Source organism: Empidonax traillii, unplaced genomic scaffold (genome assembly GCF_003031625.1).
Source record: "Empidonax traillii isolate 1590-97213 ecotype Southwest subspecies unplaced genomic scaffold, ASM303162v1 scaffold17:size2698205, whole genome shotgun sequence".
Lineage (NCBI taxonomy): Eukaryota > Metazoa > Chordata > Aves > Passeriformes > Tyrannidae > Empidonax > Empidonax traillii.
Genome location: NW_020955210.1, coordinates 1049208 through 1077055, shown reverse-complemented (window position 1 = coordinate 1077055; position 27848 = coordinate 1049208). Strand labels below are relative to the sequence as shown.

At 37.7% G+C, this 27848-nt stretch overlaps 1 protein-coding gene across 3 annotated transcripts in view; it reads left to right on the top strand.

Annotated features, from left to right (window-relative positions):
- The window catches only part of OSBPL3 (oxysterol binding protein like 3), an 84651-nt gene that overhangs the window by 35173 nt on the left and 21630 nt on the right, over positions 1-27848 (top strand). For all 3 annotated transcript variants that reach the window (XM_027896124.1, XM_027896114.1, XM_027896132.1), the window contains exons 3-12: positions 7189-7431; positions 16489-16605; positions 16816-16869; positions 17078-17191; positions 17796-17960; positions 21394-21520; positions 22346-22449; positions 22587-22679; positions 23283-23439; positions 25823-25953. In XM_027896124.1, coding sequence (XP_027751925.1) covers positions 7339-7431; positions 16489-16605; positions 16816-16869; positions 17078-17191; positions 17796-17960; positions 21394-21520; positions 22346-22449; positions 22587-22679; positions 23283-23439; positions 25823-25953 — 1155 coding nt within the window. In that variant the 5' untranslated portion in view covers positions 7189-7338. The remainder of the gene's footprint in view (positions 1-7188; positions 7432-16488; positions 16606-16815; positions 16870-17077; positions 17192-17795; positions 17961-21393; positions 21521-22345; positions 22450-22586; positions 22680-23282; positions 23440-25822; positions 25954-27848) is intronic.

Below are 27848 nucleotides of genomic sequence, written 5' to 3'. Positions count from 1 at the left end.
GATTCAATGTTACAGAGATGCCTTCAATGATTTGACAGAAAAGTGATGTCTTTTTCTTGATGTGCAGGCAGTGCTGTCTTAAGATCTTGACTTCATGCTGGCAGACTGACAGATATTTCCAGAACTAACATTGTGCCTATCACAACCCAATCCAGGAAAACAAACACTATGTATTTCAGTAACATTTTAGCAATAATGACTGCAGTTGTGAAAAGGAATAAGCCTCGGGGCACAGTGAAGTGGCACTGTTTTAGTGAACAAAGCAAAGAGCAGTAGTAAGAGCACAAAAATGAAAGACAACCAAGCTCCTGCCAAATGTTTCCCACTCTAGGACATTATCACTAAGAGAAGGGCCTTTTCAAGGTTTTTAGTACAGACTGTGAAGTGATACTGTGATAAGTAAAGGCACCGGTTTTATTCCAAGCAAATTAAAATAAACAGAGGGTACTAACAAAAGAACTATTTCTATATGTATGTACTAACTTATAGGCGTACCGTGGAGTCTGTAAGGTGAAGGGTCCTGTCTGGACCTAACACCAGGGAATCTTTTGCAGCCGGGAACAGGGAACAAAAAATTTAAATAAAAATGTATTCCTCTGTGCCATGTGGATACAAAGAGAGGCCCTCCATGCCTTGCAATGGGGGGATGATGCAAGACCCCCCTGTACGAGGAGAGATGAGTTACAACCAGCCAAAAGGTAACACCCACTTCCAAAGCAGGGAAATTACCTTTTAAGGCAACAAACGGACAATGAATGAATATTCAACAACTGATATCTAAGGATACAAAAAGCGCGGTTTTCAAACAACAGTGTGTGCACTTTGTATGATTCAGAGGTGCACCCAGTGCTGGAAATGGGTACCCAGCATTGCAATAAAAAACTCTTGCTCTATTTCTTTGTCCTGCAGGTATTTTTGCCGTCTTCAAAATTCAAGAAAAGAAGTAACTTATAACAATACCATGTGCTTGTTATTTTCCTAACTGAAGATTATAAGAAGCTTGTCTCTTTTATCTATTGCCTTGACCATCCTTTGTAAGGTTTTCTGTAAATGAACACCCCTTTCAGTGCAAACAGAACAACTACTGCTTTGTTATTTGAGGAGGGAGGACTGTCAACCTCCTTAGCACTGCTGTATGCATTTTACCTCCTCCCAGCAATAAGATTTGATCCCAGCTGTTGTTTTCTGTTCCACCCTCTTGACAGGAAAACTGTGGATCCCTCTGTTACGGGATCACAAAATGTTTCTTGTGGTCCCCCAGCTTTTGGTTTATCAGTTGAGGGTTCAGTCATGCTAAGAACTGGAAGGGGGCATGTGGGACCCCTCTCAGTCTAGCAGCTTGTGCTAACAAGTGCTCAGCTGCCAGGCAAGGCTCTTTCTGAAAGGGGCAAGGAGAGAAGAATTATTAATTATTTAATATGTGACTGTGATCTAGGTCAGTCCTGTTAGTTATGATTCTCAACTGCGATTGAAAGTTGATTGGAAAAGGTGGTGTGACAGCTGACTAATTACTGTAATAACACTGCCATTACTGCATGTATTTTTCTGTATCACCAGGCACCACGATTTTTAACATATCTATTAGAACACATACTCAGTAAGTTTTTTTTATAGAAGTGCAATCTATCACAGATCTCCTGGGGAGATGGTAACAGTGTCAAGATTATGCATTTGAAATGAATTGTGTCATGTGCAGCATTATAGTCACTTTCTATGGTGGATGTCAAGAAAAGGTGGTATTTTTATATGTACTTATATTTCAGGATGCCAAATGACCTATTTCTAAATTTATATAAGATTTTTCTAATGTAAGGATTGAATTATCTCCCCCAAGGGTTAGTGAAACAGCAAATATTTGCTTTGCTTCAAGAGAGTCTAACTAGACTTGACATTGAAGGATGTTCTTCTTTGATGCCTTTCTTGGGATGTATTCTGGCTTGTTTGTGGGGTTTTGTTTTGTGGTTTTGTTTGTTTTCTTTTTTTTCTTTGCTTTCTGTGCAATGGAACATACAGGATTTTCTTTCATCAAGTTGGTGAACATTATACATGATAAGCAATCTGGAGTTAAACACAGTATGTTTGTTCTTTGTCTAGCTTTTGCCCTTTTCCTCTCTCTGTCTTTCTTGATTAGACAACTAGGAGAGTTTTGTTTGAACTACATTTTCCTTTTTTGGGTCACTGAAGTAGCATGATTTAATTGCTGCAATAGCCTTCTTAAGGAGGCAGGCCAAATGGAACTGTTTCTTTGCGTCTTGGACTACTTCAGAGCAGTATTTGTTTATGGCTGATGAAAGGATCTGCTCAAGAGAAGTTGTGATTTGGGCGAGCACCTATCTGATGGAAGGCAGTTCTGAAATGCTTCCTGTTATTGTTATTTCTCCTAAGCTGTTTGAACTTTTGCTGTCAAAGATAGGTTTAATAACCTAGTTGTTTTAAACTGTTTTGTGTTTGTTTCTGCAAGTTCCCTTTTGTAAAGAGAATAGCTAGCGACAGAACGGAATTTGTGTGCTTTGACCTTGGATAGAACAAATCTTATGGTAATTCAGGAACAGCAAATACCTGCCTTGAAAAGACATCTCCAGTACTTGTACGTGGTGTATCTGTAGTCTATAAATAATTCTTTCCTATTTTGAGCCAGATGAGACACCGGGATAGATTAAAGCTGGCAAATTGAAGTATAACAGAGAAAGACATGAAAGCAATACTTGGAAAAGACTATTGCTTTGTTTATCCAGGCAGACGTGAGTGGATGTAATTTAATAATAGCTACAGAGCAAAGGTTTCAGCACAAATTCTTTTTTAATTCTGTGAAAGTCACTCAGTGTTGCTTGCAACTCTGATTTGGATTGCTCAGTTCTGTGTTTGCTGTATCCACCTGACTCTCATCAGGCTTTCTGTTGTTCCTATTCTTCTATCCACAAAACCTTAATTGACTACAGTTATAGAATGAGATGTACGCTTCCAGTTTTGCCGCTCAAAGTCTCTACACTGTTCCTTCACTGCTGAATCAGCTCTGAAGCAGCTGTTAAGCCTTAATTCTTCTTCTAGAACCATAGCAAAAATAGTTGCCTAATGTTAATTTTTTTTTTACTGCAGTTTTACATGTTTCTTTTCAGAATTTTGCTTTTTCTTCTTTTTTGAGATGTGGAATATCTTGGATTTTTCCATAAGCTTATTGCTTAGAGAGTTGTGAGAGATGAAACGTGATACTAAAAAACTGCTTTGAACCCTTGCAATTTAAAAGGTTTGAGGACAACCTGGGATGGTACTTTAAAAAAAAAAAAAAGTATTACTGTTTTACATTATATCGTATATTTACATTAGCTTTAATTGAAGTAGAATAAGGCACTTAGTAACAGATGATAAGTAGAGATAAGTGCTGTTTATGGATTTAGGATGTAGCAGCTGTAAGTAATATTTGATACTCATGTATTCTTACTTCTTTAAAATCCACCTGGCGAGGTCATTTGCAGAAGTACTCTTGTCCTACTTTTGCAGCTGTTGACTTTATAGCAAAGAATTAGGACAATACATAGCTGTACTGTGAAAATTACTGTCCTAAATTTATTTAGATTTGCCTCAGCCTCACACCTTTGATTTGTCTTTTTGCAGTAGACCAAAGTAAGTGGTGCTGTGTGCTCCCGAGAAATGTGGGAACAGATATAGTTCTGAGGCCATCCTGTGGCATGAAGAGGAGCAAATTGTAAAGAACCTGGAGCCGTTGGATCATGAGGACCTCAAAACATCAATTTTAGTTGCAATCTTAGCTTAGTTAGCATGACACTGATTTTATGCCTGCTTGAAAGTTGCAATTGCTCTTGTACCTGGTGACCTTAAGTTCCACAGGTAATGTAAAATATCAGTTGCCCTCAAGAGGCCCAATCGCTGCTGCTGAAAGCCAGAATGTGAGAGTCAACTTGGGATGCAGAATCAGTGTTTTCTCACCTTCCTGGGAGAATAAGTGACTTAATAGTTGAAGAGCAGCCACAGGGGGCTTTTGTCTTCCTGAAGAGAATTCAAGGAGCACAAAGTAATTGCTGGAGCATGTAGCAGTTTTCACGAAGGAGTTGTGGCCATGATAATTATTCACATACACTTTCATGTTCAGAGCTGGAAGTCTCAAGGTAATAAGTTAAATTACTGGGAAACACCAATAAAATAAAATACTTCAGAGAGGGCATATTTTATTCCTGCATTCTTCAGGGTTGGTTACAAAAGCCTTTTCTTCAGTCCATGCAGTAATTAATTTGAAGGAATAAAGGAAAATTCAAATGCTCAATTTTGGAAGCAGACTGACAAAATACTTCAGGTGCTCTCTGCCAAATTTACCCCACCTGTCTCCTGCTCCTGGTTCAAGCACCTCTTGTTAGGTAGTGAGTCATCTTCAGCTCATTTGAATTCTGGAGAAGTGCCCATCTCACTCTTTTGGATTGCAAAAGGACAAATGACAATGCTGTTGGAGATCTTAAGTACTTTCTTAGGTGGTGTAAGTCTGTGTGTATATGATGTCAATATTAGCATGTGGAGCAGTGCAGCAAAAGTGGATCCTTTTAGTCATCCAGTTAAAGGTGAAGAACCAACATCAACCCCTAGATGAGACTAGTCAGGACTAACCCCAGTCGGGTGTTGTAGGCTTAGTGCTTTTGAGCACTGGATGCACTCCTGGAGCATATTTGATTTCCATGTTCCAAGACTGCCCTGCAGCTAAAACCCAAATAAATTGCAGTGGAAGTACCCCTCTGCTCTGACCTAAAATGGCGATGTAGCCACACCTTAACTTCATTTGGACTCCACACGATAGAAATACTCCAAGTGATGATAGAAATACTCCCCTAATTATATGGCTTCTCTTTGTGCCAAAGTCCATGAGACCTCTGGTTGTTTTCAGTTACTTGTCAATACACAATTATTGTGCTGTGTGTTCAAACAGCCAAAGGGCATTGTATATCTTAAATATAGTGTGTCCTGGAGATATACTGTCAAGGTGCTGATGGCAGTAATTTTCAATGCATTTTGCTGCATATTAGAGCCTGTTTCTTACCATAAACTATGCCATTCATGGCCAAAATGCTAGGTAGTCACCAATGAAAGCTGTGACAAGGTACTCATTCTGATTATGGAGCAGTGAAGAGGACAGGTTATCTGAGCAAACAATGTGTCCCAAAAGTAAAGCACTTTTTGCCTGATACTTTCAAGGGGGTATCTGAACAATGAGTTTGCAGGAAGAGTGTTTCCGATCCTTTTGTGAATATTTGACCTCTGCTTGTTAGTACAGATGTTACCATTAAACTACTTTGCTAAATAGAGTTTGCAAGTAAGGAAGTTACCTTTTATACTTATTCCATAGTTAAAAACCTGAGATACTTCTTAAACTGTTTTAAAAAAAAAATGAAGTGAGATCAATCTAAACCTGTTGAAAGTCTGTAATGAAATGCCACACAAATTATTATTCCAGATAGGAAGCGACTATCCCTTCTCCAAAGTGCTCTACTCAAAATCTCAGTCATAATTTCAGTCTAAAGTCCGTGTGCTGGGCCCAAATCATGCAGACCTTGCTAACACATTGCTGTTCTGTTTTCTTTGGCCTTGCCTCGTGGTCGCTGGCTTTGGAACAGTCTGATGGTTCCTGGAACATTTGGCAGGCTGACTCACCAGTGGAAGAGCCCCAGGAGAGCTCTCTCACCTCACCTGGGGAGGCTGGGGCTGTATTGTTGCTGTTGCTGAGCACAGATTTGCTCTGGTGCTAAGAGAGTATTTCCAACTAGGTAAAGTAAGTGCCACAGAGACCGTGTTTCAGGTGAAAAGAGGGCACGTTGATTGAAATGTTACAGCAGTCTATATTGCCAGAAAGGCAGTGTAGATTGGGAAAGGTCTGTGTTCAGAAGTTGGGTTCTTCAAACTACAGCAACAGGGAGAGAGGTTTTTTGCTGCAGAGTGTTGCCTTCATCTTAAATATAGCACCTGGTTTTAATTGTGTGTTTTGGGTTCGGGTTTTTTGTCTGTGGCTTTTGATCTAGTTTATTTTTTTTTGTTGGTTGTTTGTTTTTGTTTTTCTAAAGGGGAAAAGGAGTTCTTAAAATACCCAAAGGGTTTTACTAGGGATCTGAAAATGCTGCTTCTCTCAGAATAGGTTTTTAAGCCTCTTAAAGAAAAAATGAATGGCAAACTTCAGTAAACAGTGATCCTAGTTCAGCACTGTAGTGACAGTGCAAGCAAGAGAATTGTAATGTAGTACCTCCCAGTTTTGGCAATGAAATTTCCCTTCTCTTTAGGGAAACTTCCTTACCTTCCTCACCTTTGTCATTGGTGGTTCTTGGACTCTTCTTAATTGCAAATTGCTTGCCTGAGACAATAAAATTCGAAGTGATATACAATTTTTACAGCTTCTCTGCCACCCCAAGTTTTGGAAAGCATCACCCTCTTTTTATGTCCTCTGCTTGTTTTTTTTTTTTTAATTTTTTTAAATATGCAGTTACCATGACAACTCTTGCCCACACTGGAAATCTGTTATTGCAAGTTTCTGGCATGGCTTTTATTTGCATATGCTGCAAGAAGCACTGTTATTAAACAGAGTGTTAATTATTCTTCCAGTCACTGACTGAGACAACTGATGTGATAGTAGTTGCAACTTTCTGATTCCAGGTAAAAGTGGTCATGTACAGCTCTATGCAGCGAATTTTCATGCTCACTACTTTTAGGTATTCCTCTTTATTGTTATAGAGGGAATTTTTTCCTGAAGCTGTGCTTACTTGTGTAAATTATCAAGGAACGGAGAAAAAGAGCTATATTTTTGATTATACACCATCTTTTTTATGAGACATTGTATTAGATGTTTTCTTCTCTTTAGGAGTCTATTTTGGTCCATTTCATATAGATATTTATTATTCTCTTTGCTTGTCTTAATTAATCTCTTTGAATTAATTTAAATCTGTAAAAAGATGCTTGATACTGTACTTTGTCCTCTGAATAAATCACAACAATTAAAATGTGTTTAGGATCCAAAATTCATGTAATTCCTGTTTGAAAGTTGCAAATTTACCTTAAAGTCCTTGTTGAATTAATGTCTTATAGTGTACAGTAATGTGCTCAGCTTGTATTTGCAAAGGCTTTATTATGATTCATTCTACAGGATGGCAGTAGGCGACAGCATCTGATAACTTAGCTTTTTGTTTTGCTTTTCTGTTCTAGGAGTTTCCGTGGAATGCAGATCCTGCCACTGGACTGCATTTGGGTAAAGGATGAGTTCAGTGTTTCTCTGAGGAGTCTTCCAACGCACTTTCTAAATTACCTTTTAATGGTGTTCTAAGTGAGCTTATGTGAAACAAATACTTTTGGATCATGAGTGAAGAAAAAAACTTTGGTGCATCCCAGAAAATGTTGTCTCCTTCCAGAAGTACTAGCAGCTGCTCCTCCAAGCAGGGAAGTCGACAGGTAATGCAAACTTTTTTATCCAAACTGAAAGCATTGCTAAGATTGACTGTTACTTTTGTTCTTGAATATTGGCAAATCTCTTAAACCCTGTTTTCCTGTTGCTTACTTATTTCATGATGTCTTTACTTTCCTTACTCTTTTTTTTTTAATTTTTTTGTTGGTAGCAGCATCTTGCTCTGGGTCAAACACAGTAAACACACATTAATGAACATCAGGCATGTGTAAAACTGGAATGCCAGCAGTGAATTTTGATTTCTGTCATGTTGTATGTATGGTGGTTTTATAGTGAAATAGAGCTTCTGTAGTGTCTTGGTCTCAGTGGTTTGATCCTGAAATCCCGAATCTTCCCTGTAAGATACTACTTTTGTGATAGAATATTGTGTAACTGCTCTGTTTATTTCAAGTTACCAGGAAAAGGTGTGCATGCATGTGTGAAAGATAATGCATTTTTCAGAAACCTGCCATGGGCCTCTTTGAATGCTTTTTTGTGCTGGTTGTTGTTGTAGATCTTCGATAGGAAAATAAGTATTCATGCAACACGATGCATCTGGGTGCCTAAGGTAAAGGTTACTTTGTTTTCTGCAGAGATGATGCTATTCTTTAAACCTCTCCATTTCAACAGACATGTCTACAAGTGTTTGCACCTGGCAGGTGAGGCTGCTTTTGTCTGCAGGCAAGAAACACTGACCTGCAGCCGCACTGAGAATTAAGCTTAAACATGCACAATCCATGCTTGCAAAATTGTGAGCAATATGCTCAACATGAACTTTTATCTTTGTGAGTGCTGGCTTAGTGGAGCTCTTGAAGCTGCCTCAGGCTGAAATTTTAATTGGAATTGAGCATTCCAATCCCCCAAAAGCTTTGGAGACCTCAGCTGTGTTTTGAAACAGCACCTGCTTTTCTGGGACACTCTGGTCCTGTACATACGATTGGCAAGGCAGACAAATTTCTGAACAATGTATGCCTTTTAAAATGCTGTTTTGCTATATTAAACAATGAAATACCTGCTTTCAGAATATTTTTTTTTGTTTTCCTGCAGCATTATTTTTCATATCCTCTGTATGAGATTACCTATAAAAAGTGTAATTTAAAAGATTTTGTATTGTCTGTACAACAGTTCATGTCTATCAAGTGTTATCATGTAGTATTTAAATAATAAGATTTACATGAGCCTGACTAAATCCACTAGTGCATTACACAGCCAGCAAGAGCAACCATACTTATGGAGAAGCAATTTCTGCAAGAACTTCTCTTACTGCCATTTGACATGATAAAATCTGTTGGCTAGCTTGGGCTTTTGAAACTATTATTAGTGGGTCCCATTTCTTATCCATTTTGTTCTCACCTGCTCTGGTTGGAGAAAAGGAAAAATTCAGTAAGGTTTAATGTCATCTTGTCAATCCCCAGTTTTTTAGTCTTTGACCCTTGTGCAAAAAAGCAAGGTGTACCTGAGCAAGGTGAGAGATGCAGCTTAGTGTTTTGTGTGTATTCCTGGAACATCCCTGCTCGTTCATGGTACTCAGGCAGATGGTAAATGGCCTTATAGACCTCTTAAGTTAAGCTAAATGGAGTTATAAAGTAGGTTGTTTCCCAGTGTATAACGAAGGGCAATACAGTTGATATTTGTTTGTGATATTATGGAGTGCTGTGATAAATATCTCCACTTGGATAAATGTTTCCTTATTAAACTTTTCATGGCCAGTGATTGCGTTACCAAGTATAAATGACAGTATTCTTTTTCACTGGGGAACCTACACAAGTTGACCAATTGTCCATATTTCTAGGTGGTGATAATGATAGAGGCAAACCACAGACCTTGGGGAGTTTTTGTGACTTGTTAGATGTTGGGAAGTGACCACTAAGCAGAGCTAAGAATTCTGCTTGCTTGCTTTTTCTATACAGCTCGAAAATTTACAAACATATTTTCCAGAAATTACGTGCACTTGTTAAGGTTCCACTGGTATTTTTTTTTTTATTATTTTTAAATAGGGACTTCTAATACCTGCAAGGAATACTTTAATAATTTCTCTGTTTCCTTCTTCACCAAGTGCAATAACTCTCTGGCTTATCCTATCACTTTGTTTGCAACTCTTGAAGTGATATAGAGGTCTTACTTCAAAGTAGTGAAATTTAGAACGGGGAAAAAATATTTCTAAATTAGAGTTCATTTCAGCATTGTCAGTGTTTATGTGCATGGCTGTGTATTGCTGTTCCTTCTTAAATTCCCTGATGGTTTTGGTGTTTTTCACATGGCCGTTTTTTTGAAACTGAAGTTGTCTTGCAGTTTACAGAGCAAACTCTTTTTTGGGGAAAACAGGTTAAATATGATAAGACGTAGAGAAAAAAAAAAAGCTTTAAATAACTTTAATAAGATTTAAATATGCTGTGTGGTATGCACTTTGAATATTTACTTGAAAATAATGTCTATGGGTCACTTTCCCTTTTTGAATTTATTTGTTAATTATAGTTCGTGATGGTAGCATGTTTTAGTGAATGTTTTATTGTCTATATTCTTCTGTGCTGCTTGTGGGAAGATGGATCTTTAGGTCTAACAGAGGCAGTACTCTGCCAGACATACTGGCCTGGACACTGCAGTGCTTTGGTGAGGAACAGATGTCTTGTCCCTGTTCCTGTTCTCCAGAAGGCTCTGGTCTTATAGATTGTACAGATCTTTATCCTGCTGGATGGACCGTCTCTTCAGTGGTGCAAACACACATAAGCACATAAAATCTAAATTGTTGGTGTGGGCAGTGAGGATGCTGAGACCTTTCTTGTGTCCTGTCCCTTTTCTCCCCTGTTCCCACAGAGGATTTCTTGCCAGATTGAGTAGTTTGGTTTAGATCATTAGTTGCTTTTTTTCTCAGTTTCTTGTATTGGCAAACTTTGTAGTCTGTCCCTCCTAATACCCACCTGCACAGGGCTGACAAGGCTTGGAACGAGTGATGCCAGTGCCTGAGAGTTATTTAATTTGCCCTTTCCATCTGTATAATAGTTTAAATGACAGCACTTTAAGTGTTCTATTAGGAGAACAGCAACAATCTATAGGTCTATAAAACTGTTAAAAATCCCATAATCCAAAAAGGACCACATGTGCAATAACTTTATTTGTTTGTTTGTTTGGATTTGTTTTGTTTTTTGTTCAATGCTGGTGAACTAGTAGAATGTAACATGGTTACTGATACTTGTTTATTAATAGTATCATGAAAGTTTAAATGATGTTGCCGTGTGCTGTGCAGGTTAGAGTGACGTGCTATGATTTTAATGTTCTTTCCTTCATCTTACTTCTCCTTCTTCATGGAGGGCTGATTATTCCTCCTTCATACACCTGCATCTCCCTCAGGCACCTTCAGAACGAGGCTTGTGGCTTGCAGGTTAACAACAGATCTGTCTGACAGATGCTTTTCTCTGTGCTGCTGCTCTGGCACAGCAGTTCTTTGAATCTGATTAAGTAGAAAGAAATGCTTAAAAGTGTAGGGGGGAGGAAAGTTGGAGCAGGGGGAGGTTTGCCCAGAAAACAGCAGGATCTGAGTTTTGAGTCTCTGATTTCCTAGGCACAGACCCTGTTGCTGGTGTACACTCGCACCAAGTGACCTGAGGTTGGGATTTGGAACCACAGTAGTGCAAGGTTGCTGAGTCTGCTAAAATTTAGTTATGTGTTGGTGTGCTGCTGGTGTGGACCATGACACCTGTGATGCAGAAGATGGGCCACTGTGCTAGAAAGGAGTTGACTTCAGCAGAGCTGCAGGACTTGGAGGGATCTACTTCTTTTGCTGCATTTGGTGTCCGTTTTTGGCCAGAGGTAACACACTTGCGGTGTGAACTGAACAGGTGAAGAGGTAATCCTCTTCCACTAAGTTCACCTTCATCTTGAAGCCTCATGGCAAGTTGGAGGCTACTGCCACTTCCCACCTCTTTGCTTTTCTCGGCCTCTCTCCTTCAGTTATGGAAGAGACAAACTGTGTTTTGTGAGGAATGAAAACTGGTGTTGATCTTATTCAAATATAAGTTGACCTGTGATCAAAAGAAGATATATTGTGGTAGTTATTTTTAAATCTAATATGTTAACTAACTTTTAAAATAGGTCCTCTAGGGAAAAGCTTTATGACAGGAGAACCACTTAAAAACCCTCATGTTCCGTAAAAGAAAATTAAATCATTTCTGCCAATTTTATGAACCATAACAAATGCTTTAGTTGCAGCTGATGCCAAGCCTTATCCTCCACAAAGCAGGTTTCTATTTTTGGCACTTTAAAATATTTGGTACAACTGACTGCATTTTGCACTGGAAGAAAGTCTGTCACTGTCATCTGTTTCGTTTAGGGTGCTGAAACTGCAAGCGTCAGTCTGAGAGCCGTTCAAAATCATTACTTCATACTTTCTCCTAAAATAATTTGCCTATTTGCAGAAAATGAGGAGGGTTTATCTCATTGAACAAAGAACATTACTACTTTTACCTAATGATGGGCTTATCTCTGAAGACCAAGGTGTATGGGTTTTTTCCCTCAGGCACAGAGCAGGTATAGGCCAAGCAGCATCTACAGTGTGGTTTTTCAGTGCTGATCTGAAATGAGCAGCTCTGGACCTTAGAGAAGTAAAGATTTTGTTCCTCCCTTAGCCCCGAGCAAAATTTCTTCCTGGGCAGGAAATGCAATGTCGATCATTTTGTGTAGATTTTGGTCCATAATGATGCAAAATGTCTTTTGTAGTGACATAATTTTAAGACACAACCAATCTGGACATCAGGCTTAAACTGGAATTGTTAATGCCATTCATCTGTGAGTTTGTGGGGGGGGAGGGGGGGATTTGAGGGAGTGTCACTGGGTTTTTTAAGTTAGTGCTGTGGTTTGGCTTCTTTCAGTTCCCCATTGTGGGATAAGAATAGGCAAAAAGCAGCATAACCTGACTGCTTTCAGGAAATCCTTTGTATCCATTTTGCTCCTCTGCTATTTCAGATGGATGAGTACAGATGATAATCAACCAGCTTGATATATTTGCCGTCATTTTAGAGAGTAAGCAGTTCTCTTTCACTTCTGCAGCTGCTCCCAGCAATAGCCAGCTGACAGTCTTTCCTCATTCAGTAAGGTGTCAGATCTCTTGCAAATCAAAGTCCCAATCAAGATGTGTAGGGTCTGGGTCAAGAGCAAATGGATCCAAAACCAGTCACAGCAGCAGTGTTTTGGAAAATATGAGAGTTTGGCTCTTCAGGTGGGATAGGTTTTATTCTTCTGGAAGGATGTATATGGAAGAGGACCAGATGCATTACACCTTGCATGTATCCAGCAGGTCCCCAAACTGTTAATTCTGTAAGCTTTTAAGAGGATCCATTTCTAAGTTGACTAAACTACCTTTGAATTGTGGGGTTCCCAGGGCAGAAAGGTGATCTGGAAGCTTGCCTTCACCACCTGAGATTTGGCAGACCATTGAGCATGTTTGATGGAAATCAGTGCTCCCTCTGATTTTTCTTTTTGAAGAAAAACTTCAGTTTTTCTTTGCATTTTAACACTTTATAATTGTGAAGGCGCATTCTAGCCACCTCGCTGACCTGAAGAGCACTGATAAGTGTGGTTTTTGTGCAGGAATGTAAGACACCTTGTGTCTGAACTGCAGGAGACATCTAGAAAAAATTGGAGTTGTAATGCAGGCCAGGATGTGCTCTGTATTTTAAAGCTTGATCAAAACTGTTAGCACCGTGTATAGTCCAGGTGGGTGAAATTGGCTGAGCTGTTTCTCAGCTGCTTCCTTTCTCTTCACCTCATGAGCTCAAATATAGCCTGGGTCTGTCTCACTTCAGGAGTGCTCTCTTTCTAAGCTTATCCTTATAGAAAGATGAGGCTCCACAAAGATCTCATTGCAGCCTTTTTGAGTTCTTAAAGGGAGCTTACCAAAAAGATGGAGAACATATTTTTACACAGGCACATACTCATAAGACAAAGGGGAATAGTTTTAAACTGAAAGAGTGAAGATTTAGATTAGGTACTAGGAGGACATTTTTTATGGTGAAGGTTGTGAAGACCTGTGACAGGTTGCCCAGAGAAGCTGTGGATGCCCCATCCCTGCAAGTGTTCAAGGTCGGGCTGGATGGGTCTATAGCAACCTGGTCTAGTGAAAGGTGTCCCTGCTTATGGCAGAGAGGCTGGAACTAGATGGTTTTTAAGGTCCCTTCCAACCCAAGATATTCTATGATTCTGTGAATCTGTAATTACTGTAGTTTCTTTGATTGTGCTCAAATTTCTGCTTGCTTACTGCAAGCAGGCCAATCTATAAATGATATACTGTGATTCTGCTTAATCAAAGTCTGTGAGAACTTGACCCCAAAGTTGGAGAAAGTTTTTTCGTTAGGTACAACACTAGAATACTGAAAAGGATCTACTGTTTGCTAGTATTAACTACTACCACATTAATTCTCAGTGGAAAATTTCGGTGTTTGGGTACTGCAGTTTAATACATTTTGACAAGGCAAAGGAAATAGCTTGCTTGGTAATTGGGCAAAACAGCTTTTAAGCTCCTCTGACTACTTTGGTGAAGAAAGAAACAAAGCCATCAACACAACATTTTTCTTAATCTCACAGGTGCTCCTGTTAGTTCTTAATTGGAATTATCTCTCATTAGTTCCATCAAGTTTCTTATGTTTTAAAATGTTTGCCTTTATTCAAGTCCCCAATTTGAAATCAGCTAATGTCAAGATCATATTTTATATTGGCTTATTTAGTAGATCATATTTTCTGAGGAGAGGAGATTTTATCCACATGTTCGCATTTAAGCAGCAGCAATTTCAGGTAGTTAGTTAGTGTAAATTGTAGCATTACATTATATTTGATGATATTTAAAGAGGCTGCTCTCTGTCATCATAACAGTCCCAGTCCTTGTGATTATATAAGGTTTAATAAATAATCTTTCCAGGAAAAAGAAATCCTAGGCCATTCAGAAAAAAATTAATTGCCTATATTTAAATTTATGGCAAAAGAGGTGGTGGAACATAATTTCTCTTTGGCTTGCAGAATTGTAGACTGGAATGTTCTGTCAAAAAAAAAAGGAGGGGGGTAGGAGAGTGGAAAGGTGGAGGCTTGGAACTGTCTTTGCACTTGAGGAGCTGTCAGAGAGCAGCTAGCAAGCTCTAGCTAGCTGTCCTTGTGTGGGAACCAACTATCTCTCTGCTTCATCACCCTGAGAAAGACCAGTGCTGTTGGGCTCGACCAGCAGACTGTGCTGCTGGTGTTGGGCTGATGTGCTGGAGACGGCCCAGGAGGCCTCCTGTCTCCCTGCTGCCCTCTGACTCATTATATGCATGAGTTACTTCTCTGCTCCCTGATCTGATCCATAGTAATTAACCCCAGAGCTGGAAAGGGTTTGTGATTTTTGAGAATTCTAAGTGAGTCCCAAAGTAGTAAAAATAAAAGAAAAAATGTGGAGAGTGTAACTTCTGGTTTTTCATAGAAAAAATATTTTCATGATCGTTTGTTAGAAATAATGCTATCTAAGGAGCTGTCAAAAGACTCTTAAACTGGAGGAGGGAATAAAGAAGTTATTTGTTACAAAACTGACATGGAGAAACTGACAAATCCCTGCGGGACAAAAATGTGTCCCCTGATAAAAATTTTGCTTAGAACTTTTGACTTGCATTCAGGTAGTATGGCATCGTTGAGTGATCTGTGAGATGATGAATGACAGGAGCTGCTCAGCCCCACGTTTCTACTGCTTGCAGCTTGTTGTGTAGTGAGTCTGGAGAGACTGATCTAAAAATGGGAAAGCAGAGCAGCTTTCCAGTTTGTTCCATGAAGTTCAGCACAAGGAAAATAATAAAGAAGTAGTGGAGTGCCAACAGTAACATGATGAAATTAAAGAATGTCTTTTTGAAGATGGTTTCTTTTAATGCTGTGTTTCACAAGTGATGAGTATAATACCCGCTGTAATTTTTTTCCTGAGTTTAAAGAAGTGAATGTTAAGGATTCTGGAGATAGATAAATGAGAAAAATTAGCACTCTTGCTGATTTTTGTTTCGTTTTGTTTCATTTTTGGTTTACGATTTTTTTTTAGCCGGTCCAGTTCTTTTTGGGAATACTTGCCTATGTATCGTACAGGGAGGACTATGAGTACTTACCTTTCTGCTGTACTTCTGTTTTCCCTAAAGTGTTTCATACTACTCCTTTTTGGTCATTACAATCTGTGTTAAATTATTCTATGTTTTTTTCAAATATAATGGGATGGTACAAGTACATACCATTTCCTGTCAGTTGTTTATCATTCTACATCTGCCAAATCCTGTGGTAGCTGGCAGTAGTTAATTAACGAGATTTCTGATCAGAAACATTGAAACACATGTTACATTTTCATTTGCAGTTGTTCCATAAATAAAAACTGTAAAAATATTATGATATTATTTAGTCTCTTCTCTGTTATGTTGCTATGGGGTCTTTCATTTAAGAGTTTCTGATGACAAATAGAGGTTCTCTTAAATACAGTTGCATCTGACGAAAGGTGGTTTTTATATTTCTTGTACGTTCCCTCTACGTCATGTTCCTTGTAGTACTTGAGTTACTTCCCTGGCTTTTTAATTTATATTTTATTTTATTTTTAATTTAGGAGGCTTCAATTCACACCAGGCAAAAAACCTTGACTTACTGAATATGGGCAAAAGACTTCTATAGAAAAGTTCTTCATTTGCAGTGTCTTTTCTTTTTAGCTTCATAACTTAAAAAAAGAGATGATTTTAAAATAAGACTGATTTTTTTATGCTAAATTGTGACTAAACCATGGTTACATACTGTGTGTATGTATGTACACAAAAATATAGATAAAACATTCTGGTAAGCACATACATGCAATGAAGGATGTTATCATAAAAATTATGTTTTGTTGAGTTGGTATTGTTTCTATGAAAATAAAAAATAATCTTATCTCTTGGAAGATATTTAGAAGTGCAAAGATGGATCTTTGGTTAGATTTCAACAACGTTTGGGTTTGGGTTTTTTTCTTATAGCCTTCTTCTTCTTGAATCTCTCTTAACAATTCAGTTCTTTGGAAGAAATAAGATCTACATTTGGATTTTCTGTTTAAGCAGGACAGCTGGGAAATTGTAGAAGGACTCCGGGGAGCAATGAATTGTACCCAGGAGCCGCAGAAGCAGGAGGGCTGCTTGCTGAAAAAAAGGAAATGGCCTTTGAAAGGCTGGCACAAGGTAGGAAAGGAATTTGTATCTGAAAGCTTGATGCCACCTGAGTGTGACTTACTTGGTGTGGTTTTGTGGCAAAAAGGTTATTTAAAATCAGAGAAAGTGTTCTCCAAAGAAAGAGAAGGGAGGAGGGTGTGTTTGTGGTGGTTTTCTGTTTAGAGTTTTTTTTGTGTGTGTGTCTTGTTTGTTTTTAATTTTCTACATTTCCGGTTGCAGAGATACTTCTTTTTGGACAGAGGGATTTTGAAGTATTCTAAATGCCAAGCTGATGTAAGTGATCTGAAACCCTTTAAGGCCTTTATAAAGTACACAACCCTATTTTATCCAAAGCAGCGATAGTTCCTTATTGTTGCCTATGAGAAATAAAGTTTCAGCCACTCTAAAGAGTAAGTTGAGAGGGGAGGAAGTTATGGTTTCAGCAGGTAATATTTATCCTTTTGCTTTATCCTGGAGTGATTGTATTTTTACTTTTTTGCAGATAGAGAGAGGAAAACTTCATGGCTGTATTGATGTTGGACTTTCTGTAATGTCTGTAAAGAAATCAACAAAATGTATAGATTTGGATACAGAAGAGCAGATATACCATCTGAAGGTAGGTCTTCAAGATTGTTATAACCTTGTTCCCAAATAATTAACATTAACTGTGTATGATGAAGCCCTTTCGTTTCTTTTTTTGATAGCAAGAGGTCTGTTAGTTACACTAATAACTTTCTAGTCTCAGCAGATTAGTTTACACTTGTAACTTGAGAGGCATTACTGTTCTGTTTCGGAGTCCAGAATCAGTAACACTGTTCTGAACAGAAACCTTGCTTCATGTTTAGCAGAGCTCTTTTCACCCAGCACTTTTTTCACTTGTTGCACAAGTGGTTTTATTTTCAGTAGTTGTATCTTTATCTTATCTATGGGAAGTATTTTCCATGGTCAACTGTGGGGTTTTATCTATCCTTGTGGAATAAATTGTAATAAAACCCATCACCAAATCAAGTTTCTCTTTTTCCTGACTTTATCCTGTGATTTTCTGTCATTCTTAAGCTCATACAGTATGCATTCTTAATAGGAGCATCCTTAGAAAAACTCTTCTGATAGTTTGCCAATAAAGGCCAACTAGGCTAGTTGTCCAAGGAACACAAAATACCTTAGTTATCTCTGTACGTGATTTTGAATGTGAATGTTATAAAACCTGAAATTTTGTGTAGGTGAAATCTCAGGAGCTGTTTGATGAATGGGTAGCAAAACTTCGTCATCACAGAATGTACCGTCAGAATGAAATCTCCATGTTTCCTCATGACGCCAATAATATTTTCTTCCCTACTACTGCGGACTCTGTCCCTGGTTTCTGTGATTCTGCTTCAGGTAGAAAGGTAATAGTTATTATTTATAAATAATGAGCTTTCATCATGAATCAAATTAAGTGTGGTTTGTGTTTATTAAATAAAGAGAACAATGGAAGTTTGTGGTGGCATTTAAGTTATGTTCTAAAATGTCAAGAGGAAAATTATATCATTTATTGATTTACTCTCAAGCAGATTTCTTTATGATGCTGTTAAATTTTATAATAGTGTTTCATTGTTTTAATCCAGTAAATTATATTTTCGTTTTATATTTTTATATATATAACAGACAAATGTATTTTATATTGACTTTCGAGACTGTATATTGAGTTAGAATCCTCATAATTTTTGAGACATATCAGTATGTGTCTAATATGTGCTGGTGAATATTAGTCTGGGTCACAGAAGAGCACTCAGCTAGGTACTTTTTTCCCTTTAGCATTTTGCTGTGTATCCTTTAGCTAATAAAACCTCTCCCCTTTTACATTAATGAAGCTGGCTACTTAGCTGAGGAATATATAGGAATTATACAAGAATCCATCACCTGGGGCCACTACTTATATTTGAATTTATATTTTATATGTGTAATATACTTAAATTTATGTTTAAATACCCACCCACCATGCTGTGGGTGGGCATGGGATCTGGATGGGTCCAGGTGGCGTTGTATTTATCTTTTGGTAGAGTCCATCACTGATAGTTTCACACATGGCTTGACAAATGTTTAGTCCAACACCATAAATGTCCTTTTTGATGCAGTTTCATGGAATAGTGTGTGTATTCTGTGTCTGGACACAACCTCTATGCCTTCAGCTATCTGTACATTAACTGTCTGACTTTCACCCCAAGAAGCTCTTCTGCTCCAATGTAGAACCACTGGTGTCCTTTGTGACTCACATCTATACTGTTTTACTTACTACAACTGAAATGGCTCTCTGTTTCTGTCAGCTCCAGGGTGTCCCCTAAGCACCAACCAACTCCTTGTTATTCTGCTGCCTCAGATTTTCTTTTCCCTTGGATAATTGCTGTATGATCTGAATGGGCTTGTTCCCCAACACCTGCAGTTCATCACTTTATCCTGTAACCGAGGATGAGTTTTAGCAAACACGAACATGTGCCTGAACAGCTTTTTGCTCGGGGTTGAGAGGGAGGGGATCTGTGTGAGCAGGCAGCTGAAAGAACAATAACTCACCCTGTGGTAACAAGGCCATTCTGCAAAGAGTTGTTTGCACGCATTTCGTGGTGCTGGCAGCCCCGTGGCTCTGACAGCCTGCTCTTCGAGGGCTGTGTCTGCAGGGAAATGGCAAATCTCCTGTGTCCATTTAGTTATTTTCTCCCAAAAGACAGCACGGATAGAAGTGGGGAAGAGTATCAAGGGCAGAAGTGGGACATTTGCAAAGTCCATGATATATTTATGCTGCTGCTCTCAAAAGGGAAAAAAAAAAAAAAAGAAAAAAAAAAAAGGAAAAAAAAAGGAAAAAAAAAAAAAGAATCCATGTGACCAGCATATCTAAAATCAGTGCTTACTGCACAGAAACTAACCATTTCTTCTGTGTCATGAAAGACTTAATTCAGACTATTAATCCAGATTTTCACTGCAAAGAAGCCCTACTTATTTTCATGTGGAAAATAGAAGGGGATAGTTCTTAAGCTGCAGTTAATCACCTTAGCTCTGCTGAAGCTAAATGGAGCTCTGCCAATTTACACCAGCCCTATCTGGTTGTTAGTTGATAACAATTCAGTAGTAAGGTTATTTAAAAATATATATATATAATGTGTGAACTTTGAGTTGCATTTCATTTGCTTTTAGAAACACCAGATTGGTTTTCACGGTTTTTTTTATTGCTGTTGAGAGGCAGGTGTATGTATCTACATAGGTTTATGTGGAATGCTTGTATTCTAAAGCTTAGCCATGCTGATCCAAAGCAAAACTATGTAAACTGGAGCTACACAAACTCTTGCCTGTTTGTGTATTGGTGTTTGGCAATGCCTATTTCCTTCTTTCCTTCTGCTCACGTCCCTTATGTATATGAGTTTTAGAGCAGCTGGTTATGTGAGATGGATTTCTGGAGAGATAAATATGGAATTTGTTCACAAAATGCCAGTACAATTACTCATCCTTAAATTCAGTTTACTTGTGCTTTTAAAGGTGCTGAGATTATTATTTGGGTATACATAGATATATATATATGACTAAAGCTCATACAGATTTATGTAGGAATAAAACAGCAAAACTGCATAGATTAATTTTAAAATAAGTGTGCTTATTGTTGCTTACTGCTATTGCATACTGACACAGTACTGAATGATGTCACATGGATAGCGCAGATTTTTTTTTATTCTGCAACTGAAGTTGGAGGTTATACTGTAAATTTAAAAAGACCATCTAAGGAAGACTGCAACGGACTGAGATGTAGATGATGTTTCTCAGGAATAGATTAAAAAACTAGTACTACCAGAGTTTTGTTATAAGATGAGCAGGAGATATCAAAGTTTGTAAATAGTATGCTTCAGAGAAGAGCCAAACAATTTAGTCAGCTTTTCTCATAACCAGTAAACTGGCTGTGTAATGGCACTTAAGATGAAACATTTTAAAACTGATTTTAAACAAGATTTTGACAAAGCATGTAATTTGTGCAACTTCGTGATGTAGGTATTATTGATAATGAAAGGTTTAGTAGGGTGTACAAATAATTAAGCATTTGAATGGCTATTATTTGTAGTTACATTAGACAAGAAAACAGCATTATAGGCCACAATCAACTGGTAATAGTACTGGATAGAAATTTCTTCACATTGGAAACTATTTAACTGTACTGCTCAGTTAGCTCTTACACAGAATTTCCAGCATCTCCTGACACATCTGATAGTGGGCACTGCTGAAAATTAGCTAAGTTTGAAAATATTTACTGAGGTGTTGTATTTACCCAGATGAGGTGTGTGGTTTTACCTGTATTAAGGCTTGTTGAGCCAAGTCCATGCTGAATTCATACAACCTTGAGTAAAATTTTTAAGTAATATCTAGTGCATCTTGCTTTTATACTGAAAAATAATAAACATGTACGAGGTGCATTTAAGTTACTTCTGGGGCTTCTCTAGGGACCCTGTAGGAGGAACAGAATGTTCACATTTGATCCTGCTCTGATATGGTACTTTAACTGTATTAAGTTGACTTAATTTATGCAGAACTTTGGCCTTCCTCAGAATTTAGTTTTCAGCAAATTTTTATGGTTCCTTTAGTATTTCTACTGCTTGTAGGCAGCAATTACATTAGATAACCTGCAGTTATGCTCAGTGACTGGGTACCTAGTCTAGATCATACATATTTTTCCCTCCTTGTAATTGATGCCTTCAGTCTTTGGCTGTGATCATGGAACTTGACTGTTGGTTGTCAAAATTTGTGCGTACAACATTAAAATAATGTTTGTTAATAATTCACTTTTTTTTCTTTTTTTTGGAACAGACAGGCAGCTTGACCAAACAGAATTCAATGTCAGCTGGAGGTAACCTGTCATTTTCCTTTTCAAGTAATGAGTCCAGGATTTCATCTTGGCTACAGTCTTCTGAAGACATGGAAAAATGCTCAAGAGGTAATGATATTGGAAGGAAGGTAAAAGTAGCCTAATATTTCCCCTAGTTTTTTTTAACAACAGAAGTATTATACCCTAAATCATCATTACTCTTAGAGTTTTGTCTGAAACTGGAGGGAGGAAAGAGGTGGTCGTTGATTCACTGGCTATTCAGTTGTATGCAAAAGGACTCGTAATTTTGGATATGGACATATCAGTTCAAGAAACCTATATATTTCAGTACATTTTCTTTTATATTGGAGCATGACATTCAGTAGTAAGATTTGAACTTCCTTAGGCTGGGTATTCAAAAAAGGGAAGCATCCAAAATCTAATAATTTTAAAAGCATAAATTCTTTGTACTTCAAAGTCACCTTCTGCTTTCATTCTTTCCTAAGAGCAAGAAGATCTTTCTCATGGTGTTATTGTCTGTGTGATATTGTTTATTATATTTCTGCCTACACTGAACTTCATCTCAAATATAGAAGAGCCTCACCTTTAGCTCTGAATGTACTTGAAGACTGTGTCATTGTTACCCTCACCATGAGGAGGTTTGGCAAGTCCCAAATTGCAGTAATTATCACATTTTTCTCATTTTTCTGCAACCAACTGTGAAAAAAACCCAAGATCATTATACACACTGTATAGATACATTTCAGTATTTTGAATTTAAACCTGAAGATAGTACACAATCTTTTTATCCAGCAGTCTGATACTGTGCTTTTACTAAGTGAATAACTTATGCTAGCTACAATCAAAATAGAACTAACCTACGAAGAAAAAAAAAAGTTTGTCAGTGTGTCTGTTACTTTAGGGCAACTGAAAATATTCTTTTGTTCAAAACAGACCTCTCCAACTGTCACACATATTTACTGGAAATGAACCAGCTGTTGCAGAGCATGGATGTTCTTCACAGGACATATTCAGCGCCTGCTATAAATGCTATGCAGGTTTGTTGTTTAAAAACAAAACCAAAAAGCACATTCCCTTACAATTCAAAAAAAACCCAACCCCAATCCTAAAGAATCAAGGTATTTCTTCCTTAGCTCTGTCAGATATTGTTTTTTCTCCTGTGTGTTGTTGCAAGGTTGGACCTTTTGAAAGCCCAAAGAAGGAAAAGAGAACACACAGGAGGTGGCGATCCAGAGTTATTGGGAAAGAAGCTAAAGGAACGTTACAGGTAACTTCAGTCCTTCCAGGGGCCCATCTTCCTCCAAACCTTATTGATCACTTCTTGGCATGACCTGTTTAGGAAGTAAGAATCCTTTCCAAGTAGTGTCCTGTGCTAGCTCATTTTAAGTGGTAATAAAACTGACAAAACACAAATGTGTTGTCCTTGATATCTGCAGTAGGATCTGCCCTGTTACCTTCAGGAGACTGGCCGTGTTTTTTTTTTACCCATGTTTTCAGTCTGTCTCCAATATGGGGGGCTGTGCTAGTGGGTTTTTTTAATCAGTACAGATTTTTCAAATTCTCTAGATAGTTTTGTACACATTTGCATCGAGAGGCCATGTGATTAGATACTTACAAGGGGGGGGGAATAATATAGCATATGTTACAGCTCTCAGTGGACTTGTTTTTGCCAAATATCCCATTATGGTACCTTGGGCAAAGCTGTAGCTCTGGTTTCATTTGCCAGGTGTCATCCATTCCAAGCTTACTGGTAATTGACAGTAATTATCTCATTTTTTTGTGTCTCCAACATGTAACCCAGGTGAGTACAATAGAACAAAATTTTCTTTGCAGTTTATAAAAACATCACAAATTGCCATCTTCCTTACAGGTGCCTTCAGTATTTTCTGCCCCTATGAGACTGCATGCTTCCAATCCAAACTTATCTACAATAGATTTTGTAGAGGAGAAAAATTACTCTGATGGCTCTGAAACATCATCAGAATTTACAAAAATGCAGGAGGACTTATTTCAAGTTGCACATAAAGGTAAATGAAATTGTCTTCCGTAAATGTTTTTATGTATCACATCACAATTTAAATAATGGTCTGACTTCTGAGAATGCTTCCTGTTTAATGTTTTGAAAATGCAGAAAACACCCTTTAATTTTCTTGAGGAATTGCAAATGTTGAGCTTGTGGGTCACTTGAAAAAGGTGCTTAATCATCCCTTTTTGATATTTTTAAAATTAATTTAATTAATAGAGGACAGCCCTTTGTTTTATGTGCTAAAAAACGAGCGCTTTTTTTTTTTCCAAAAGGTAAAATACTTAAAATCAATTGCTAGAAATACACCAGAAGATTATACTCTTTTGTGTTTGCATGCGTGTGCCTACGAGCACACGTATGGTTCTATATTCGGTGTGCTTCACTGTATTTCAGAGTCAACATTTGTTGGTGATGCAAGGGTTGCTATGGTAGTAACCTATTTTTAGTGAATAAGAAGAGTAAAATCATGCAAAGCAGCCAGAAGGGGAGCTTGACTAGAAATATTTCTTCCCTCAAAATCATTTGTCATTAGCAGGGCTTTGCTCCATCACCCTCCCACCAGAAGCATTTTTATTGTTTAAGTGATCTTGATGAGGAAGGCACTTAAGCATTTATAGCTGAAAGGCTTGTGGAAGTACTGGCTTTGTCCCCTTTGGCACACGATAATGGTTGATGTTATCAATAAGCACTCTCTGCTTGTTTTCCCCTCTGGTGCTGATATATCTTGATTCTGTTATGTAAGGAATGTATCTAAGTAGTAAACTTGATAAAGTCAATTATTGTCAAAACTGATGTATGGTTTCCAAAAAAAAAAAAAAAAAAGAAATGGGATGGGGTGCAGTTGGAGAAGTTGCTGTTAGGCAGAGCAAAGAAATCACCTATTCAAGATCGTCTTACTGGAAATGTCGATGCTGGAAATTTAGGTTATATTGATCTACACATTAGGAGGGACAATTAACTTGGTACTGTTTACTGCAATATCAGTTTACTAAGAGGACAAAGAATTTTTTCCAAAGTTACTTTATAGCATCCCCATTCCCAGAAAATAACAGTGAAGAGACCATTTGCTTCAGCTTTTTGATACAAATTAAATAAAATGTAACATGGTAGTTTAGTTTGTAATGATTCTTGAAAATTAAAGTGAGTATACAGCATATTAAATGGAATTTAAGGTCACTAAAGATTTCTTACATATGAAAGCCTAACAGAATACATCATAGTGGATATATCTCCCTCCTCACCCTCTGTGATACTGTTAAAGATTTCCTTGGATAGTATGAGAATTAGCTTTGGTAATGGTTTGCAGTGTTTGAACATATCTTATGAATAATTTTTTAGAGGACTAAATTAGGTTATATAACTTCTCAGTGAAGTAATGATGATTCAGGTTAACTCAGAGTGGATGATTAGAAGAGAGAAGTATCAGGGATTTCTTGATCATTGTTCTTTTCATGCATCTGTGCCCAGATTTTTTACCTAATTTCCCTGTAAATGGGCTAATTTTTTCATGGGCAGTTCTCATGATTGTATTACAGGGCTTGATTAGACCCTCAGAAATCCTCTGATACTCCAGCTAATTGAATGTTGAAAACCTACATAAATAAATATTGCTCAAATAATGTTTTTATTTCTTGTGGTTAAGGAGAAGATTAAATGTCTTAAGGGTAAAAAAAAAATCTTTAAAAAGTGTATTCCCTCTAAAAATCCAGTGATTTTAAAATTGCATGATCTGTTGTCTGATTTAAACATATCAGGCTGGTGGTAGTGCCTCAGGAAGGAGTAGAAGTAGCAGCATAACATGCATATCATTCAGGATCTGACCTTTTGAGTCACTAAATCATCTAACAAGCTGAAATTTCTTTATTACAGAAAGAGATAACAAAACTCAACACCACAATTGACTTGCTTGCAGGGAAACTACTAACCCTATAGCTGTGGCACAATATGTGTTATAGCTGCTTTTTTGATGACTTTTTTCCCTACTTAATTTTTTTTCTTTCATCTCTTCTTTTCCCCCACTGGAATTTAAAAAGGAATGTGGAATAGAATCATGACCATCTGAAGATTCAAGCTAATTGGGGAACAAAAGCAAGTGAAGAGCAGATGTGGTTAGTTAGATTTGTTGCCATCTGTCACAAATAATCAGAGTAATTTTGACTGTGGCTAATATAGTCAACGCAGTAGCATTCACCATAAACATTTCTCCTACTAAAAATCTACCCTATAACCTTGATTAATATTACTTGTTTTTAGTAACCCACCCTGGATCTCTCAACCTAAATTCTTGTTTCTGTCACCATAAATGATGTTTTATTTAAGTTTTACATATGCATACAATTGGTAGCAGCTGTTTTTAACTGTCACTTTTTACAAAATGGTTCCAGTTTACTTCACCCTGAGGTCAGCTTTCAGCACCATATCTACTGAGAGAGAAAAGCTGAAGCAGATGCTGGAGCACGATGCATCTTCATCTCCATCTGCACAAATAGTGGGCTTGAAGAATGCCTTATCCTCTGTAAGTGACCTGCTGAAATTCACTGAGCTTCATTGTCATCAGATACTACTTTTAAATTTTATAGTAGATAATTTCTGATTCTTTGGTGTCTATTCTGTTCTAGAATTTGCAGAATTCAATCACAGCAAGTTCTGTGTATGGTGTTTTTCAAATACTCTTTCCTAAATGATAAAGGAATTGTCAAACCATTGAAGTTTGATAGATGGATTGATGTAGGTACATAGTATAACCTGTATCGTTTGGTGTTAAGAATCAGAGGGTTGCTCTGTGACTATTAGTCTACTTTCTTTCTAAACATACACTGTTTAATCACCCAGTTCTGGTAGCTTGCAGGTTTCCTTTTCCTTTTCTTTTCCTAAACAGCACTTGAATGTTCACTGTATGACCTGGCATAAAATAAAGGTGAAAATGGCTGAAATCACTCAGCTGTCCTTCCTAATGCACCAGAGCTTCACCATGCTGCACCAAGACATGGCTAAGCAAATTCAAGTACAACTTGTTTACGTTGACTTCCAACCTTAATTATCTCTTAGTCCTCTAATGGTAGGGATGGAGCTGGTAGGTCAGAGTTCTAAATGACAAAAGATCATGCTCTTTGAAAAAAAAAGGGAGAGGGGGAGTGTTTGGTTGGTGTGCTTTATGTAACTGTTTGAGACCAGAACTTTCAGATTAGTCATGTTTCAGTGTGTCAACTGATCAGTGATCTGATTTCAGAGCAATGAAAGCCATCATTAGTATGGCCTTAAAATTTCAGTGTTTATTGCAAATACCACATCAGAGGCAGGGAAGGCTCTCTGGCACTGATCAATGTGATGCAGATCATCCTAAAGTTATTTCAGTATGAAAACTTCCCTTTACTTTGCAAAAGCTGCGCGTGGTTATAGTTTTTTTAACATACCTCTTTGCCTAGACCTTTTGAGGCCATGACGTCTTCCTAGCATTTAGAGAAAGCTGAAGCCTGTTGTGGAATAACTGTACTCGCTCACTTGCACTTCTTTGGTTTTGGCTTTCAGATGTTCCTCTTCTGATATTTGAATAGGTGACTTATTTTCCAGTGTTACCATTTTATATCAAAAAATCAATTTTAAGATTGCTGAACTCAGTGATCACTCAGTTTAGCGTGAATTATTTTGGTTTTTTAGGCAGTGAAATTCTGTTGTCCATCTTCATCCTGTATGTGTCCTTAAAAAGTAATTCTTTTAGGTCTTATCTGATAATTAATAAGCTTTCTGTAGCCAATCCAGAAGTCATCTGTGAACCTTGGCAGTTTCAGCAGAGGTTAACTCTTCTGAGGGCTGTTCTTAGCCTGCAGATCTGCAAAGCCATGATGCCAAAAGAAATTTTCTCACCCTGTACAGCAGAGATCCTATAGGAGAAAGGAATAAGCTTCATTTGGAAACGTATGGAAACATGGATATGATAAACTTGACATATTTTTAAGACTTCCTTGTGCGAGAGTCCTGTGTTGATGACTTTGACTTCACGTCTGTTGTTGTTCATTTTAGTTTGTTTTCTGTACAGGAGAAACAAAAAATCAGACTCACAGGTTTGAAGCTATCAAATATAGTTCTGTTTTGCTCTCATCAGCCTGGCAGGGGAAGAAAAGTGAACAGATTTAAAGTGGGTAAAACACCACAAAATTAGCATCTCTGCCTCTGCTTCTCCCTCATTAAGATAGTATCCTTGACCTACACACTGTCTAAGAAAAGCAAGTCCAGAATGAGAATAAATACAGTATTTTTGGTTTTGGGAGAGGAAGAAGACAGCTGAAGGAAGAAAACATTTTATAGCAAACAATGAAAAGGGAAAGATGCTGTTATGATACAGTTGTGTAAATTCTGTTTGGCACTTGCCTGATGTCGTGGGTATAACGCAGTGCTGAACACTTGACGCAG